The following is a 21,275-nucleotide window of genomic DNA, read 5'->3' as shown; positions in this document are numbered from 1 at the left end:
GTTTTCCAGACACACAATCACACCGGTTCGATGTTATATTACATCTTTCCGAAATTACACAAAAAATGGAATTTAGTATTTTTCATTATGTTGGGTATATGTCATATATATATTGAAGGAATGTGAATATTACACACAAACAGCTACAACCCAGTTATTGCAACTAAGTTAGGAAGAATCACACGAAATCGATGTATGATCGCATTCTTTTGAAATGCGATATTGAATCTAGCAACACAGTTCTGATTTTGTTGTGCTCGAACTAACAAGCTGCCATTTTTATTTTACCGCAACCGATGAATGCTGTTTGTTTGGTAAGTTGTTGCATCTATAGATGACCCGATTTTGTCAGCCCATTCAACAAAACTTCTTCCGATTCCACTTCTAAATTAAGGCAATTTATCATTGTTATTTCTTACAATTATGCTAATCCTCAGCCGGAGGTTGCTCAAAATAGTTGACTTTGTCACTAAATTTCGACTTCTTACCACGAGATAGCGCAAAATAGGTACAGGAAAAATTAGGGTTCCTTCACAAATGTCATAACGCCGAATATATATTCGACACCCACCACCCCCTTCGTAACGTTTTGTTGAGAAAATATTTTTTTTATTTTGTATGAGCTGTAACATGCTGAGGAAACTCACCCACCCCCTTCCGCGTTATGAAATTTGTGAATAGGCCCATGGTTGTCATTACTCCTGAACGCTTGTTTCAGTGTAGACAAAAATCGAATGATCAAAAATGATGTTATGAACCTGAGAGAGACTCGCGAAGAGGAAAAATATCAACGTCATATGCAGCCCAGATTCCCCTCTCACGAAACGTCAAATGCAGCCCACCGTTTTTATGGCTGAAAAAGTTAAAAGTATTGTGTTCAAAGTAAACTGTTATTAAAAACCTCAGTCGGCGGAGCAGTTTTTTTCAAAGTTGCTGATAAATCTAAGCAAAAGATTAATTATTTCTAATGTCTGCTACGTTTGCTGGCATGAAATTTCACTCAAACGGCTATTTATGATGCGATGTGATGCAAACTTAATCATTTTTTGCTGAGAGGTTCATGTGAGGATTTGAACAGCATGCGCATAATTGGTATGCGCATGCGCATAATTGGTATGCACAAAGTGGAATAAGAAAAAAAAACTCAGCAATCACAGAAAAAGAAGACCGTCTTCGCGAGTCTCGTCTCAGTTATGAACCACCCTATCGTAATTCATTGAACATGTTCAACAAGCCCTTTTCAAATGTATGCCGTAACAGGCCGTAACCAAAAAGGCCTTTTGTTTGCAGCTGTTCTGTCACTTCTTTCAAGTTTGACAGGTCACTTTTGCAAGAGTGAAGCTTCTCGTTCTGTGTCCATGTCAACAAACAGGTTTAGCTGAAAATTTACTTGAAAATCTTGTTAAATTGTTGTTTTATATAGGTTAAACATTAGCCAGAACTACAAGTTACATCAGGTGAGTGAAATTTCAATGAAATAACGAGTATTGTATTGAAAATATGCCCCTTTTCAGCACGGTTTTCTTGCGTCCCGGAGGAGTTGGAATCCAAAATGGCGCTCCCGACCAACTACAAACAACACGTACCGGTATCGACACCGACGACGCAACGATTGCGCCCTTCCGGTTCCAGTTCGGACAGCCGCAAGCAGGACAACTCCAGCCCGTTCATGCACAGCGCCCACGGCAATCCGGCCTTTACTCCGCAGAAGTTGGGGAAGTCTGCGGCCACTGCTGAGGCCAAGATCATTAAGCCCCCGAAGGCTCCGGAAAAGCCGTTGATGCCGTATATGCGATACTCGCGGAAGGTTTGGGATTCGATTAAAGTGTCCAATTCGGATTTGAAGCTGTGGGAAGTGGGCAAGATTATCGGGCAACAGTGGCGTGATTTGCCGGAAAGCGAGAAGGAGGAATTCATCACGGAGTACGAAGCGGAAAAGTTGGAATATGAAAAGAACTTGAAGGCATACCATAGCTCACCGGCCTATTTGGCATATCTTACGGCCAAGAATAAGTCCAAGCCAGGTGGGGATGGCGATGGGCATGAGAATACTCGATCCAGCTCGAAAGGCAGCCAACAGGATCGGAGGATCGATATCCAACCGGCCGAGGACGAAGACGATCAGGATGATGGCTATTCGTTTAAGCATGTTGCGTATGCCAGATTCTCTCGGAATCATCGTTTGATCAATGAGATATTCTCGGATGCGGTGGTTCCGGATGTCCGCTCGGTTGTCACCACCCAGAGGATGCACGTTCTAAAGAGACAGGTTTGTAACTTGAAAATCGTTTTCCTCAAAGCGTCTCTGCGAGCTGAGGTTAGATCAATTGGGCACTGCACTGTTGATTTTGTATGAGATTTCGATTTTTAGTGGCATTAATGTTCACTAGTTTTGAGAAAAAAGTTATGAGAGAGAAATATTTTTGTGCAGAGCCCTTTATAGGACTGGTAACAGATCTCTTTTTAGAGACTTGGTCTTTATTTTAATGTAGTCCCTAAAAAATTTCTATTTTCAATGGAAGGTCTTTAAAGGCTCTTTTTTACCACTAATATCCTTCTCCTATTTGAGAATTACGTTTCGAAATACCTAACCAGGAATTTCCTATATGAATTATCTCCTATTAAAAAAATGCAGAAAGCTCTTCCAGATTTTTTACCCATCCCAATTTTCCATCAATTTTTACAGTAGTTACTCTAGCAGATCTTCAGAAAATTCCTACAGGGGTTTTCCAAACAAATCTGCAAAGGGTTTATTCCAGAGCTTTTACAGAACTCCAGGATCCTCTATTATAACTGAGCTTTGGCATGAACATTGAGCGTGGATGATCGCTTCGGAGTTGCACTCTGTGATTGGCGAGAACAATTGAAGTTGCACAAACATTTAATGAATGGTGCTTAGGATTAGCTAACCATTCTCAACATACATACATCGAGAGTTTATAGCTTAAAAGACAATAACGGAGCCGGCCACGCCCAATACGGTCATCGGGGAATGTTAGTTAGATAACCATTGGATCGAATATACCTCTGCATCTCCACAGCTGTCATGGGAAGGATATTGGGTTAGTTGGATAAGGTAGAAATCTAGGAGCCATCTTTGTCTCACGTTCCTCATAAATTAAAGGAGCTCTGGAGCTAGGTACCATGGGAAAACAGGGTTAAATTCCTCTAGAAATTTTCATTTACGAATTATTCTTGCAATTCTTGCAATCAAATTCTCGAGCAGGATTTTTTTGAGTAAAATATCCACGGATGCTTCAAAATTCCAACAAATACTACAGCAATTATTCTGAGTATTTCTACATAAATTTCATGAGGGACTCTGTTTAATGTTTTTCAATGAATACTTACAGAAAATCCTTCAGAATTGTATCCAGGGATTTAATTGAATTATGTTTTACACAGATACAGATGTTACACAGTTTTCAGAGTTCCTCGCAAAAGTTTATTAGCAATTTCCACAGAAATAAAGCCAGCGGCATTATTTTCACATCATCTGAAAGCTTTTTTATCTTGGTTTTGTGGAACAAATATGAAACTACAACTATATGTACCTATAGAAGCACTTTTTTCTAATTTAAGTTCTTACAGTAGCACTAGCTTTATGGCGTATGCAAAACACAAATCGAAATCGTATTTTTACAAAACTTAGAGTGCAGAACCACTGGGCACTTCCATGATTCACTTTGACATGGGGGGTTTTTCTCGGCCGAATTATTTGAAACTTTGCAATAAGAAGCACACTTCAGTACGACGCATCTTGTGGCCAAATATGAGTTCTCTAGCTTTCAAAAAAACCCCACTGCCCAAGTGAATCAAAAAGGGCCAAGAATAGGATCCGGCTCCCTATATATTTTTCCTTTGAAGCATGGATCAAATGATTTCGAGTGATGTAAAAATTTTCTATATTCTTCCTTCATATTGTTCAATAGAAAAAAAAAAGTTTCTTTTAGTACTACTCTACTAAGTTTTTTTTTCCTTTATTATTGAGACTTTCAGCCTTAGGCTGGTTCATCTCATACTATTACTAAGTGTTTACAATACAGTCAGTGACAAAAGTTAGTTAAGGAATTTCAGCCACAATCGAGGAAATTGTTTTGAATTAGTATTGCATGGTAGAATATGTCCTTTTTGCGACTCAAAATCTTTTCAATCGAAATTTTTTTCGCTCTATCGCTACTTCCGATGTGCAGTCATTTAACCATTTAGTCATCTAGTCTTTAAAATGCCCATTTTGGATATAAGGTCTTGAAAGTCTCTATATTAATCAAATTGGTCTATTTTGTCTTAATCAGCCTGCTGTGTTTCCTGGTGCAAAATTCTAGAGGCTCCAGCAAAGCCTTCAGAGACTATTACGCGGCTGTTCCACAAGTTCTTAATTATATTTTTCTCAGATCCCGAGGAGTGCTTCAGGAATTCTAGTGATATCTCCAGAGATTCCTTTTGGAATACTTTCAGGTACTCTTTCTGGAATGCTACCAGCAATTTCTCAAGGGATGCTTAAACAAATTCCTCTAAATATAATCTAGAAAATCCTAGAACACTCCAACGCTACTACCTCCAGTTATTTTCATAAAAATTACTTTGAAGAAATCCAATTATTCCAGGATTGCACTGGATTTTTTTCAATGGCTTTTATAGCGATTTTTTCCAGTTGTTACTTCTAGAAAATTTTTCACAGACCCTAAAGGGAGTTCTTACACAAAGGTTTATTCCAGAGTTCTAAACCTTACTTAGAAGGTTCCTTGAAAAATGAAACAATCTTTGGAGGGATGTCTGATCCTTAGAAAAAATCCAGACTGAATTCATTAATGTATCTAAAACGAAATCCTTGGAAGAATTACTTAGAAATTTCGTGGAAAATCACAAGTCACACTCCATAATAGATCTTCGGAGTAATATGTGAAAGAAATCTACAGCAAAATAACAGTCGTAATGATACGAGGAATTCAAAAAAAAAAAGTCTAAAAAATATTGTAAAAGAAATGTTTGTTCAAATGAAGAATTTAACTCTCAAATCTTGGTTTTCGTTGACTTTCTTTTTGCTTTTTTCAGATCTTTAAAGTTGTTACTTTCAGGAACGGTCAGTCACTTTCCCCAAGATATCATCTATAAAAATATTCAAAACGACCTCCAGAGAAATCTTCTGGGTACGTCGCTGAACACCATTTTGAAGGGAAGGCTATTTTTTCTTTAGTTCGAATAGAGTGTTTTCTTCATATCTTACTTTGATGATTAAAGGCATTTTCAGATCATTTGATAAGCATTTTGGTTCTCATGTACCGCCAACGTACCAGTATCCGCTCATGTTCCAGTAGCCCGCTCACGAGCTTAAAAAGTAAGGTAATTTGAGTAAATACACAAAAAAAAATGTCCACAGTATGATTCAATTTGTCGATTTGGATCGTATAGCGGCTAAAGTTTTCAAATTTACTCTGTGCAAACTTAACTTTTTTCAGTGTGAGTGGGCTACTGGAGCATGAGCGGATACTGGTGCACTGATGGTAAATTAAAACAAAATCATCAATTTTCTTTTACACATTTAGAACGAACAGATAGTTTTTTTTATTGAAGTGAAAATTCTTTGAAATTTATCGTTGGATTTTTTTGTTAGAAGTTTCAAAGTAGAAGATGGGAACTTTATAAGTTTAGAGTCATCTAAAATTTGAAAAAAAAAACCATCGATCATTTATGTATGGTAATTTCCTTAAACCTGGAATTATCTTTTGATGCCTAAAAAACCCTGGGCTTGGGATTATATTTTCCAGGGAGCGATGAATTTTGATAATTGATCGCTGTTGTTAGTAGTTTTGATTAGATGTTGGGTGAATTTCAAAGCAATGGCAACCTTTTTATTACAAAATTTAGATTTTATCTTCTGACCTAAAAATTCTTGTTAAACTACTGTACTATGCAGTTGGGCTGCACTAGGCTATCACTCATCAAAATTATTTTCACTTCGGGAAAATATAATTTCAAACTGGCGAGAAGATTACCAACTGAGGGTGGGTTAGGAGCACAATCAGACCCTTGAATGTGCAATGTGGGGTAGTAATTGGGAATGCCATTGACGGTTTGTAATCTTCTACGAGGTTTTCGAAAACCAACAGGGCGCGTGCACCGGGTTGCGGATAGGAGCAAAGGGAGATCAATAGCATCTACCTAAAATAATAGAGCAAAAAGCCGTTCCATGATTAGGTAATGTTTAGCGATCTTCTATGGTGTTCTAGTACTATAAAATTCTTCACTCACTGGGAATTTTGGCCTTGATAATATCAATAGTGACAAAAACATAAAATAATACCTAATACATAATAAGTACAATGTAGCTTCAGGGTCTGGGTCATTTGGCATAAAGTCATTTGGCATAAGGTCATTTGGCATAACGCCATTTGGCATAAAGGACATTTGGCATAACAGCCATTTGGCATAACGGTCATTTGGCATAATTTTGAACAATGTGAAAATAAAGGGTCATTTGGCATAACGGACATTTGGCATAATATCAAGCCATATGTAAAGTAAGAATCAATTGGCATAATATCAAACCATATGTGAAGTAAAGGTCATTTGGCATGTCGGACATTTGGCATAATATCAAACCATCTGAAAAGTAAGGGTTATTTAGTATTTATGATTTATTGGTATTTTATATTTTATTCAGATACTCCTTCTTCTATGTGAAAAAACTGTTGTAATAAATATTACGCAAAAGAAAAAGTCATGTTAGAAAGAAGGGCAAATTCCTATATAATAAAATAACGCGTCGAATCGCTATAGCAATAACCCTCGAAAGAATACCTTATGTTTAAAAGAAGGGTAAATCTCTAGATAAATATCATGACTAAACAGGATAACAGAAGATGAGCTAGGGTGTCAATCAGTGACGCAATATTTCTTAATTTGAAATTAAAAACGAACCCGATCAAGCACTGCACACTGGTTCAGGAAGCTAGTTTAGGCGGACATGAGGTTTTCGTCTCGATTTATTGATTTTAGAGCCATAGTTGCTTCTGATAATATGTTCAGCATTTTCGGTTCCGGATCATTTGGCCGAATGCCGTTCGCCCGAAATTGAAAACAAAAGTGAACTACTGTTAGCATGGATTTATAATGAATTTCAACGAACTTATTCAGCTTATTCATGAAGAAAGTTACACCATCATTGATATACACATAATTAGCTTTTGAGTAGTAGCTCAAGAAACAGTTCGTGCTGAAAAAAGTACATCCTAAATGTAAGCACTTATTCACTTCTCTGCTAGCGGTGATAGCCACCTTCAGATGTTTGTAGTTAGATTTTGACAGTAACCAAAAAGGTTTAACACTTTTTCGTCCTTCTGCTAGATCGGGTTGCTTTGATCCCTCGGATCGTACTAAGTAATATATGTCATAGCTCTAGCAACCACAAGTCTTGGTTTCTTTGACTTAAATATTCCCCGAGTAGTTTATTGCTATACGCAAGCAACGATGCAGAGTTCAGTTCACAAGTTGCAATCTTAAACTTGGAGGAGAATGACATCTCACCCAAGTTGAGGAAAAACAAATTGAATAAGACGTAAGGCATTCTGGGGTAATATGCACTCTTGAGGCAAAACAACCCCACGGTGCCTTTTATGAGTATTTGTAAAACAATTGGAAAAGATTCGTCAAGGGCGGATAGGAGTGACCCACAACCAGTGCCGTAGCGTGCGGTTGGCCAGGTTGGCACCCGCCAAGGGCGCAAGCCTTAAGGGGGCGCCAACACGCGTGACACAAATGGTAAAGTTTGAAAATACATATTGAATTCAAACACAATCTCTATGAATCACAATATGGATCCTGAAAGAAATTTTCATGAAATACTGAGCATGAATCTAACATAGTATTTGACTGGATTCAACCAAAAAAATGTCGAGATTCTCAAATAATCAAGGTCTTCTATATAAACTATGTGTGGTTATGATAGAACGCTTTGCGGTTCACCGACACTTTTGAACTTTTTAAACCATCTTGATGACATATTTAATCCAGGGTGTGGTTTTCTAAGAAATTAACAAATCCGCACAGCATTCTGCGAATTATTCTTCCCAAATCAGTGGTACATTTTTAATAACACTTAAAAATATTGTACGCTAGCTGATAGCCATTTGATTTTACAAAAAAAATTGAATCAGTAGGATTGATATACTCATTTTTGGTTTTCAGAAAGCTATAGATGACGTAACCCATCGTACCTTTCCTTAAAAATTCATTTAAAATTACTTTTTTAAATGATACTTTATGAAAATGTCTTGGCCAAGACAACGTGAATTGAAAAAAAATCTTTTTAGCACTAATTTTTTTTTATGAAAAATGATTTTTTTTATTTACGTTTTTAACACTTCAGTAGTCGTGCTGTTGTATTTTGTACAACTCTGTTAAGAAAAGCTCGCAAGCCTTATACGGCAGCAGTGTGGTGAAAAGTGTAACACATAAGCGTATGGCTTTGGTTTTTTTCAAGGTTGTACTATTAGTGTCATATGATATAAATATCGGATAAAGAAGCTTTTATTTTTTTAATCAATATTTTTAAAATGTTTAGAAGAATTTTTCTTTAAATAAACATTTTACTAAAATTGCCACCAAAAAATTGTTAGAACACCGATTTTTCATATTTGTTTCTTATTATATAAATTGTAATATTCTTGGGAATTTTTTAAATAACATTTAGGATAGATAGCAAAATATAGCATAGACTAAAAACACTTCAATTATTGCACATCCATAAGGAATACACGGGTTGTTCAATAATTGGCACGTTTTTAGTCTGTGCAATAGTTGGCAATCTGCCCTAATAGAAAAAAGAATTTGCGTTTTGTCCTGCAGGAATTAACTCAATAATCAAATATGTTCTAAATTTCTAGCACCCTACGATTCTTTTCTAATGAATTCTAATGATATAGTTCGCGTTAACTCTCACCATGTTAAATAGATGTGTACAGTTTTGATTGAGAGGCGCTTAAATGGAAGGGCGCCATGAACCCACGCTACGGCTCTGCCCACAACATGCGATTTTACAAATTCAACTTCCAGGAAAATGTCTAAATTTTTCTAAAATATTCATAGAATCCCCAAAAAGTAGTTTTACTCCTGGGGTGCATATTACCCCTGATGCCCTTATTATAAGCTTTAACATCAATAACTATGAGAAATACTTCACTCTTGAAAGAACAGCCTATGATCAAAAGAAGGAAAAATCTCTTATGAAAATTTAGGCAAGTTTAATGCATATAATAGTTTTATCAGGACAACTACAAAGAACTTCCGATTATTTAAAGAAGGTAAAATTCCCAATTAAAATATAAGCTGAACTATTTTCAATAGTAATGAAACCAGTATAACTCGAATGAATAGTCTATGTGCAAAAGAAGGAAAAAATCTGATGAGATCAATAAAACACTTGAAACCTTATTATACCTTTGGTAATCCAGAGGCGAATTAACCGTCACCTCAGAATCTTGACGCGATGTAAAGAGTTCACAACTTCGTCCTGAATTAACGGGTTGATTTTATCATTCTCTTAGAGCTCTTACAGAGCATATAAAATCAAATATAAAACGTGTATTTATATAGAAAGAAAAAGTGCATCGTTTTTTAGTTGTTTTTGATTAACTTGGAAGCTTCTGAAAGAAATTCACCATCTTTTTCTTTATCGGTATTTCGTCTATTAGTAAGCGATATCACCGGATTGGAAGTCAACATAAGTCGTATAAAATACATCTACAAAGTTTACAGTCCGATTGAATTCGGTGGTATGATTTAACCGGATTCTTCTGATGGATTCATATCGCACTTATTGGCTTCTTCGGCGGCTTGCCAGAGAAGAGAATAAATAAATTATTATAGAACAGATTCAGCTGTTACTAAAATAAAACAGTAATAAAATGCTAAAATCTTCAATTTAAGTATGTACAGAAAATATATTGAAATTATGCCAAATGTCCGTTATGCCAAATGACCCTCATCTTTCACTTAGTTAAAAATTATGCCAAATGTCCGTTATGCCAAATGACCGTTATGCCAAATGTCCTTTATGCCAAATGGCGTTATGCCAAATGACCTTATGCCAAATGGCTTTATGCCAAATGGCCCGCTCCCGTAGCTTCAATGTAGTAATAAATGAAATAAAATCAATTTTCTATACTTGACAAGGTTTTGAAGACAATCAATGAGTGAAAGAACTACCTATTAGAAAAGCCACATCAGCTAAGGCCATACATATACAAATGTTGGTCATAGGGTCATGGCGAGCATTCGGTATGTATGTCTATGACTGATTCTTATCTAATAGGGGCACTAGAAGACCACGCGGACAATTTCGAAACAAACTATTTTTATACATCGGTCTTACGATCCGAAAGGCTCAGGTATGCTGCAAAGTCATTTTAAAAGCTATTCATTACTACTGTTTAATTGTTTATAATTCTAACAAAACTACATAATTAACTCATTACTAATCACTGTTCCTATATTCTCTTTTTCTCTCCTTCTTATCTGTTGCATGATTATGATCATCACTAATATAATGCATGAGCATGCACAATAAGAATAATTTCAGGATTGAAAGCAGTACATGGATACCTGGATAGAATAGCTTCGAAAAGGGTGCTCAAAATATAATATTTCTGATCAGGGAAGTATTATTATAAAGGGTATGTAATTTTTTTTCCATTATTAACACTTAGATCACACAAACAAATGAACTAATAATATCAAATATTTTTATATAAATCAGCATCGTCAATCAGTGCAAAAACAGATAAAGTTTGTAAAGTTATCACCATCGATTGAATTGCGCTCTGTATAGTAATGTTCAATCAGTATCAAAATCTCCTAAAGCGTCGCATTGTGCCATCAGCAGCCCTTAGCATCACTCTCATATTGTTATTATTTTGTTGTTTATAAAATTTCTAGAAAGCGATCAGCATATTCTTTCTTACTTGTACAATGGCCGATCTATTTGGAATTTTAATAAGTCAAATCTAACTTCAAAACTACATTTTGCAGCATTAATCGCATTACTGTGTCAAGTCTTCTCCATTCCCTATACCCTACCCCAACCCTTCTTATCCTTTCCGATGGTGTTCAAGTGGTCCGCATAGACTATTACGGCCATTACCTATCCCTTCCCCCGGCTTTGGACTGACTTGCGCTCTCATTGCCCCACCAAACGCTGCAAAATGAAAATGAAAATGAAATTATCTTTTGATGCCTAAAAAAACCTGGAAATATCAGGAAAATTCATTTCTGTAAATGAGTAGACAATGCTGTTTTTCCATACAAAATGCCCAAGTTTAGGGATCTGTATCCATGTGTACTTTTTTCCACATGGGACAGTTATGCCTATATGGACAATATAAGTTTCTCCATTTTTCTAGTGACATAATTATTTTGTGTTATATGTATGGGTTAACAAGAAGAGTGACAACATCTTCTTCTTCGTGGCATTAACGTCCTCACTGGGACCGAGCCTGCTTCTCAGCTTAGTGTTTTTATGAGCACTTCCACAATTATTACCTTTCTTTGCCAAAGTTGCCATTTTCGCATTCGTATATCGTTTGGCAGGTACGATTATACTCTATGCCCAGGGAAGTCAAGGAAATTTCCATTACGAAAAGTTCCTGGACCGACCGGGAATCGAAACCAGACACCTCCAACAAGGCTTCGTTTTGTAGCCGCGGACTCTAACCACTCGGCTAAGGAAGGCCCAAAGAACTGAAACAAACACTTTTTATTATCTATCTATCTATCTATCTTTTATCTATATACCGTCAAACGGGGTGACTTGCAACACTTTTCAACTTTAATCAACCAAAACCATGATCTAAACGTAATCTAAAAATCTAAATTTCTTGTAGAACTTTGAATGGCCCGCTCGCCTACTGAATGAGATGATAGAAAATTGAATCGAATTATTTTGTCATATCAAAAGTCGTCAAAAAGGTGAAATTTTTTAAATGTTCTTGTGCGTGGTGACTTGCAACACTCACTGCTAATTTAGTTTTTTCCAACAAAATGTTGATATTTTTTGTTAGTAACACTTGTTAAGTATTGTTATTCATGTATTTAAAGCATTCGAACCAGTACAAGAACATTTAGAAGAACATTTTGTAAGAAAATAATTGAGCTATTTTTGTATGGGAAAAAGAGACGTTAAATCATCAAGGTCCAATATCTTAACTGAACAATATTTTTAACGAGTGTTTGTAGTTGATTGATGAATTATTACTCTTTTGATTATAAAGTAGACCTAACACAAAAGTTTTTAACTTTTATGAAACTCTAAATTGCTTAGAAATAAAGTGTTGCAAGTCACCCCGCATAGGTACATGTGTATAAAAAATATTTTTATTAAAAAGTTGTTGCTACAATTTCGTAAAATAAAGTTTGCCATATTATCACTTATTAGTTATAGAAACAACATGAAGAGTATTACTTTTGTACATTAAATATATCTCATGTTTTCAGGTCACGATTTCGAACCTCCATCAAGTATCAGTTTTCTAGACATTGAAATGAATTATGTTTATTGTATGAACATATTTATAATAACAATTTTAATCGTGGCCCCTACTTGAATAGTGAGTCACACGTATTGAAGCACCAATTTAAAACGAATTTTCTATTGAAAATTGTGTTTTATAGTGAAATTTAGTTGTAAATTACAATGTGTTGCAAGTCACCCCGCCGTTGCAAGTCACCCCGTTTGACGGTAATCTATATTAACACCTGTACTCCCAACCTCCTCAGAGAATAGGAAGTGCAACTTTGACCATGCATATCTTTCTAGTTTTCGAAGTGATTTTCAAACAATATTCAAGATTTATGTTCATCTTTGGGTTTTTGAAATAGATGCGTCTACCCAAAGTTATTGAGCAAAAGGCACTTCCTATTTTTTTGAAAAACTCAATTTTTTCATAAGTCAACAATAAAGCGAAATTCAAAACGATGACATGTAGTTTTTTCGACATATATTTGCTTGATTGAATGTAGTAAACATTAGTGATCCTTTATTAGAGAGATTCGCGGACGCTGATATTTCTGCCAAAGTGTGAGCCAATCGAGCAGCGAGAACTGTCAAAGCGTGAGCCAAACGAGCATGTGTTATGTTTGTTTTGAATTTTTCTTGAGGAGTAATGTGATCCGCTTGAAATTATTTCGGTAACAGTTGTTTTGCACAGAGGCGTCGCGTCCGCATGTGCAACATGTGCACTGCACAGGTGGCAACTCGTTCATCCAAACCACCTACAATATGTACTGGTTTTGAAGTTCAATATAATAATTCTTCCAACAAAATTTATCCCATTTCATGTTTTCTCTATTGCTGATAGGTTGCAACACAATTTTCACCTATCAATTATTAAATTTTTGCTAAGCAAATGAAATGCAATAGCTGGTTCATGCGATCTGAGACCTAATTTTCCTAACGCGCTTCGCGCGATGTATGCTCCGTAACATTTTCTTCCATGCTACACTTTGCTGCTGTGACGATGGAAACCAACGTGTGCACTCTCAACGGGAAACGCGCTGCCTTGTATCGTACACGCAATCCTGCATATGTGGTAGGAAGCTTAATTGAACTACAAATGCCAGTGTGTTAGTAGCCAAAGCGTTAACTCTGGCCGGTGCACAGTTTTGCTACATCAACAAATTTGATCAGTTCGAGCGTGCGGATGACGAGACAAGAGAGAAATCAGTTCACGAGAGAGATCCGTTTTGCTTGCTCTCACGCTTGTGGTGTGAAGTGCAAGCGTGATTTTTCTGGCGGTAGGAAGTTTTTGCTAGTTGGCTTGGCACTCAGTACTCACGCTGTAGCTTTTTGTTGTTTGCTGGTTAAAACCCGCGTTGATAACATGCAGCATTAGCACGGTGGTACTTACGGTGGCCAATCAAATAACAACCAGTAAACTAACTCAAGAGCGGTCGCGTCCTTTGTCAACCCCAGCATCTTCACGCTTGTAGTATGTTTTAAAAGTCAGCATATTTCATGATGCGTGCACTAAGTAGGGTAAGGAGGGGCAGTATGGTCTTACGAGGTAATATGAGCCACCTTTCATTTGAACTTAAAAACCCGATTTTGATCGTGATAACCTTAGGACCTCATAAAGTATACTTCAATTAGCCATCAACGTAAAAACCGTGCGAAAATCTGATTTTGTACATCATATATTTATGAAAATCTAAAGCGTTGATGCTACTACGAAAATACGATTTTGGATGTATAAATAAGCTTTGTATGAAGTTTTGTTTATTGTTTATAATTTTTCACAGCAGATCGTTTTTCCACTATCTATAGGCATTATTTGCACGAAATTGATTCTGAAACAAATTTTCAATACAACAGAATTTATATGGAACATCTAGGAACGGGGCAATATGGTTATAGCCGGTCAAAGCTCAAAAATATACAATCAATACATGTCATTTTTGCAATTTCATTGCAATAAAGTTGCCGCACGTGATTTGAATTATAACTATTATTTTTAACTAGTTAAACTTATTTCAACGACAAAGTTGCTGACAAATGAAGCTCTTAGAACCATGATTTATAAGACTGTCAGCAAAACATACAATTTCATGATTCAAATCAGGTTTCAACCGAGTTTTTGTATAAAACTCTATCCTTGCCTTGCAAACGGTTTTACAATTAAAATAATAAGATTTAGTATTGTGGCTTATATTGCCCCGTATTGGGGACCGTTTCGCTCCGTACAGTGTAAAATCACACACAAAATAGTGTTTTTCCAAAAAATTCTTAACGGTTATAGTTAGGAATGCTACTATTATGTAATCACAATCTTAAAAAAAAAAACCCTGAAATATTTTTGTTTGATAGAAAAAAAAGTATGGTCGATTTTCGAAATAAAAAATTTACTATATTTCTCATACAAAGCAAGAAAAAAATGATAAAATCTGAAGTATGTTTGATAGCTCAAACATTTATTTCCGATTTCTAAGATGATCAAAAATTTAAATAATGTTTGAGTATCTTATTTTTTTTCACATTTGAAATATGAAAACACATTTTGACTTTTCTTCGAGATGCACTTAAAAGTGTTTATTTTTGAATTTGAAGGAAAAAAAAAATACTGATCGTTTCTGATCAGTAATTCTATTCGTCAGTGCTGCTGAAATCGTTACTGATGACCCGCATAATAAGAATTATTTTTTATGTTCAAATTTACAATTTGCCCATAATCATGAAAAATTGGTTAAATAGAAAAACTATTGGTGTAATCGATAAATCAAACTCAACAACCCGAATTTCATATGTTATCTTAAACATTTTCAAACAAATGAAAAATCAGAAAAAAATTATATTTGAAAACACATTTTTATTAAAAATAGTTTGAATCCAAGGTATAGGGGAAGGGGTGGTAAAATGAACAGGAAATCATCTTGTTTCTGATAGAAAAACGAGGAATATGTATAGTTTTATCGCACACGATCAAAAACAGGGATATTAGCTAAAGCAGCAACACGAATTCAGACCAAAATAGCTAAATTTTCACATATTTTCATCGCTAGCAAAACCCAATTGAAATGTTTATTTTACCTGCACTATGTGGGTAAAATGAACAGCTATTGGTGGTAAAATGAACATCATGCAAAAAACGAGAACAAAACTAATATTTTTAACGTTTTTCGCTGCATTCCCGAGAATATATCTATAGATAATTGTAACCCATTCAAAAAGAAATGTAAAAGTTTCAGATTTGACATCACATCACAACGATATTCTTATCACTGAAAAACCTCAAGACCTCCGAGCCAAAAATTACGTCAGCTCCAATTTTCAAACGTGGTTTTCTAAAATCTTAGTTTTTGTTGATATTTTTACTTCAATTGACCTCCGTATCAATCCAAACACTCGGATTTATGCTCTAAATCGTCCGTGCGTAATAAAAATTCATTGAAATTTGTTTTTTCTCGGTAAAAGGCACGGTGTTCATTTTACCACCCCTGTTCATTTTACCACCACTTCCCCTACCTAATAATGACAAAAATAAAATGATACTAATTTAGAAGTGCACAGGTTGACAATGAGGCCACGCGACGCCTCTGGTTTTGCATGGAGCAAAATATATGAAATGTTTTCCTTTTTTGAATTTTTGTCAATGCAATATATAGTTGTTGATTTTTTCTGCTGTTTATTAGTTTGGAAAATGGAAATGTAGCTCAAAGATCTATGACGAAACAAAATACACTTTTTAGCAATGAGGAAGTTATGTCCGTGTTACAATATTTTTCTCAACGCCGAGCAAACTCAGCACTGCTGGTCTGTTGCCAAATCATTCCATTTTTCTTCCGCTCATCTCTCATATAAAGGATCACTAGTAAACATATTTGAGCAGAAATTGAAATTTTTGATTACACGCAAAATTTCTTTAACTCAAAACATTACGATAAACCCTATTTGTTTGACCCGCTTGCTTATAACTCAAAATTCAAAGCGATGACATATAATTTTTCGACATAAAATTGATTGTGAAAAACAAGTGAACATGTTTTAGTAAAAAAAATATTTTCCAATAATACTCAAAATTTATTTTGCCCAGAAAACAAAAACGTATTTCTTAAGCTTTTTTGTCTGCTAATTAAAATTTAAGGCTGTGACATGTAGTTTTTTTTCTACTGCAAGTTACTTGCAGTAGTCAAATGCGTATTGTAGACTAGAAAAATATTTTTTTGACTCCACTCAAAATTATTTTTACCTACAAAACAACATAAACAACTTATTTCCCGAGTTTTTTCGTCTGTAAGAAAAAAACTAAAGGTAACGACATGTAGTTTTTTCGGCCAAAATTTAAAGCGGTGACATATAGTTTTTTCGACATTAAGGCTCAAGAATCTATCATCGCAATTCAGATAGCAAGTGTAGTGCAATGATAGATTTTCTTGAACATCGCATAAATTTTGAGCAAAAAAACTGGTTTTGAAAATTTGTAAAACAATGATGGTTATTTTCCTCTTAAATTGATCGTGAAAGTGAAGTGAACATGTTTGAGTAAAAAATTGAATTGCCCGATAACACTCAAAATTTATTTTACCTAGAAACCACACGAAACACGTATTTCTTGAGCTTTTTTATCTGTAAATTATAATTGAAGGCTATGACATGTAGTTCTTTCGACACGAAGTTACTTGCAGAGGTCAAATGAGGTCAAATGTCAAATCTTTTTACCTACAAAATACGACTTATTTCACTAGTTTTTTCGTCTGTAAATAAAAACTCAAGGCTACGACATGTAGTTTTTTTTCGGAATGAATTAACCTGTAAAAGTTAACTGAATATTTTTCAGTAGAAATTGAAATTTTTGATTACACTCAAAATTTAATTTAAAATTGTTTACGAAAAACCCTAATTTTTGGATCCGTTTGCCTGTAATTCAAAATTCAAAGCGATGACACACAGTTTTTTTTACATGAAATTGATTTTGAAGGTCAAGTGAACATGTTTTAGTAAAAAAATAATTTCCGATAACACTCAAAATTTATTTTACTCATAAACACCACTAAAAACGTATTTCTTGATCTTTAGGCCAGTAAATTAAAATTGAAGGCTATGACATGTAGTTTTTTTTGGCACGAATTAACTTGCATAGGTCAATTGAAAACTGTAGAGTAAAAAAAAAATCAATTTTTGACTACACTCAAAATTATTTTTATGTATGTATGTATGTAGATAGCCACCATCCTTGCTTGAGTCTTGCTCTGCTTGCGGCTCCACTCAACAGTAAAGTCAAATTTCATTACCGATCTGAATTCAACATACCAACAACACTCAAAATTATTTTTACCTACAAAACAACATAACACAACTGTTTATGTTGTTTTGTAGGTAAAAACAATTTTAGGTTTAATCAAAAATTTATTTTTCTACTCTACAATATTCACTTGACCTCGGCAAGTAAGGGACTTAAAAGTAGATCGATTACCTTGTACCTTTTAATTCCGCTCTTAAGGTGAAGATGCATCGAAGCCAAACCTCAAATTTTCAAGAACACGGATCTGGAGAACCGAACACCCGTTTGAGCTGAAAACTTAATCGATTGGTCACCACCAGCGAGTGGTTTGTTTGCCTGCCTGGTCCAAAAAATAGGGTTTTCGTAATATTTAAGTAAAAGAAATTTTGAGTGTACTCAATTTCTCAATTTCTGCTTAAACATGTTCACTATACTCAACTAAGCAAGTTAATGTCGAAAAAATTACATGTCATCGCTTCAAATTTTGTTTTATTGTCGAATTTGTGGAAAAAATGCGTTTTTCAAAAAACTAGGAAGTGCCTTTTGCTTAATAACTTTGGGTAGACGCATCCATTTCAAAATCGCAAAAATGAATATCAATCTTAAATAGTGTCCGGTTCCAGGGCTGATTTTTTTTTAATCGCTTCGAAAACGACAGAGATATGCATGTTTTTCACCCCCTTGGTAGAAAAAGAGTTAAAAATGGAATGGTGTATGTAAGTCACGAAATGACTTGAAAACGGGACAACCGATTTGCACAATGCTTTCACTTTTGTCTTCTTCAAGGGTTCAGACGTGTTCGTGCCAAGGAAAAGTTTAGGAAAGTCTTCGGAAAATTTGGTAAAATGTGAGAAAACTAACATGTTATTTGGTATGCGAAGTTTCATGTTTCATGGCTTTTTTTAACAGCCTATATTTGTCGGCAAGTCGATGTTTGCCGGGACCAAATGTGTAATATATTGAACTTTTTTGGCTGAAGTGGTCTTATTGTTTTGTCCGCAACTGTATGATGTCTGAATGCATAGTTCAATAACACTTCATTACTTTATCTCAACAGGTTCAATCCTTGGCTATGCATCAGATGAAGCTCCAACACGAGCTGCAGTTGATTGAAGAGAAGTTCGATAACCGAAAGCGCAAGTTCGTAGAATCGAGCGAGCAGTTCCAGGATGAATTGAAGAAGCATTGCAAACCGGCGGTCGATGACGAGACATTCCAGAAAATGGTCGAACGCCAATATGAGATGCTGAAGCGCGAACGTCTCCGAACCGTAGATGATCAATCGAAAGGTGCCGCTGGTGGACCACCTACTCCAAAGCCAGACGACCAAGCCGGACAGCAGAATGTTGCAGCGGTACCAGCACCGGAAGCAGCAGCTGCTTCCGCTCAAGAAACACGTCCAGCTCAAGAAGCACCGGAAAAGTCGGCACACGAAGCAGCACCTACAGCTGCGACCGCCAAGAAAGAAGAAAAAGTTGAGCAACCGAAACCAGATGAAGCGAACCAACGTCCCAAGCAGCCTCAGGAAGAGGCTTCTACTAAGGAAACACCCATGGATCAACATCCGCCGGCAATGGAGCCGACTCCGACTGTTCCAGCTCCATCTGCGGTTGTTCCACCGCCGGGTAAGTTGGCAGTTGGGTTTTTTTTTAGAAATTTTGCTAAAATCAAACCGCCATCGGCACACGTTGTTAGAATTCATTTTTTTGTCGCTGTTCGCTAGAATATGCTAAAACTATAAAGAAAAAAAAAACATTTTGGTTTATTCAAATTGGTGCAACTTCTTCTTCTTGGCTTTACGTCATTACTGGGACAGAGTCTGCTTCTCAGCTTAGTGTTCAATGGGCACTTTCATAGTTATTAGGCCAGCTTTCTTTGCCAAAGTTGCCATTTTCGCATTCGTATACATCGTATACGATTATACTCTATGCCCAGGGAAGTCAAGAAAATTTCCATGACGAAAGTATCCTGGACCGACCGGGAATTGAACGCAGATACCTTCAGCATGGCTTTGCTTTGAAGCCGCGAACTCTAACCACTCGGCTAAGGAAGGCCCCATAGACTATTTCGGTCAATATGAGTGAACCAAAATGCTTCTAATCTAGTTTTAGCATATTTTAGCAACCAGCGACAAAACTTTTGAATTCTTACGGTGTGTGCCAATGACGGCTTGGTTTCAGCGAAAATTACTCAGTTTTAAGGAATGCACTTATTTAATCGTTAATTTCAGAACCATACCGTGCCCCTCCGGCTCAAGCGCCAGTCGTTCCGGAACTGAAGCCTGACATTCCACCACAAGCTGCTCCCATTGCGCACCCACCGGTATCCGCTTCACCAACACCACCACCACCGCATCATCATGCCCCACCGCAACCGACTTCGGCCCCATCGGTTCCCTATCCGTCGAATCCGCCACACGGCGCAGAACCCCACGCTCCCCCTCCGAACGTAACCGTTCCCCATCATCAGGCTCCTCCTCCGCCGCCACCAACTCATCATATGCCACCGCACATGCAACCACATCCGGGAATGCCATCTCACTCCGGCTATCCGGGATATCCCCATGCTGGACCTCCGCGTCCATATTATCTCCCCAGTGGCTACGGAGCCCATCCCCAGTCCTATGGCCAGTACGGACACTATCCCTATCATCAGCAGTACGCTCCTCCGCCTCCCGGCCAGTACATGCCGGGTCCACCGCGTCCGGGTCATGGCGGTCCGATGGGCCATTACGGAGCCGATCCCCACGGCCATGGTGGACCGAATAGCGAAGGACACCATCCGCACTCACCGTACGGACCAGGCCCATCTCAGGGAGGTGCTCCGCCGCCATCTGCAGGAGCTGGTGGCCCAGCCCCAGGTGGACCTCCACAGCCACCTGTTGGCCCGGCCTCTGGACCACACCCGGACGAACCCGAAGTTCCGGAAAAGCCAGGAAAACCAGAAAAGACACCGGCCAAGAAGAAGAAGTCCAGCAAAAAGGATGCCGAGAAGAAGGCAGCCCATGACGACTAGAGATAAGTATAAATTGTCTTCTTGATGAAATATGGTAACTATCGATATTGCTATTTGATTTTATTGTTCTTTAACCTACTATTCACTTGCTCTAATATTCTACTTGACCGACAGCATAATCTCGATGTGTATTAGCGTCACGAATAAACGTTTAGCGGGTTTTCGTGCAAGTGGTCTCTTATTTTCTTTCTGAAAGAAATGTCCTTTAAATAGAGAGTAGTATGTGCGGTTTGCGTTGTGCGAATGCGAAAAGATATTCGTTTTCAGTCGAGGATGAATTACCAACTGATGAGCTCGTTCCATGTTTATGATAACACATTTTTGTCGTCGAAAGGTAACGTTTATGTAATTTCCCAAAAAAATAGGGATGGTTCGTTACTACAAGTGGCGTTGTTCCATGTACGGAAGAAGTCATGCGATGCATGAACAATTCCTTTTATGTTTCCTTTCCCTACCATCTCTATCCTGCGCGTGTGGAGACATTCTGCTGCG

General features: G+C 36.8%; 1 protein-coding gene across 1 annotated transcript; it reads left to right on the top strand.

The window, feature by feature from the left end:
* Positions 1-1,296: 1,296 nt before the first annotated feature.
* LOC5574067 (SWI/SNF-related matrix-associated actin-dependent regulator of chromatin subfamily E member 1) lies at positions 1,297-20,953 on the top strand. Its single transcript, XM_001661089.2, has 4 exons — positions 1,297-1,457; positions 1,515-2,269; positions 18,826-19,393; positions 19,999-20,953. Exons 2-4 carry the CDS (start codon positions 1,553-1,555, stop codon positions 20,781-20,783), a joined length of 2,070 nt encoding a protein of 689 aa, XP_001661139.1. The 5' UTR covers positions 1,297-1,457; positions 1,515-1,552; the 3' UTR covers positions 20,784-20,953.
* Positions 20,954-21,275: the final 322 nt, after the last annotated feature.

Source organism: Aedes aegypti, chromosome 2 (assembly GCF_002204515.2).
Source record: "Aedes aegypti strain LVP_AGWG chromosome 2, AaegL5.0 Primary Assembly, whole genome shotgun sequence".
NCBI lineage: Eukaryota > Metazoa > Arthropoda > Insecta > Diptera > Culicidae > Aedes > Aedes aegypti.
The sequence above is the reverse complement of the archived record's forward strand: the minus strand, read 5'-3'. Positions and strand labels throughout refer to the sequence as shown.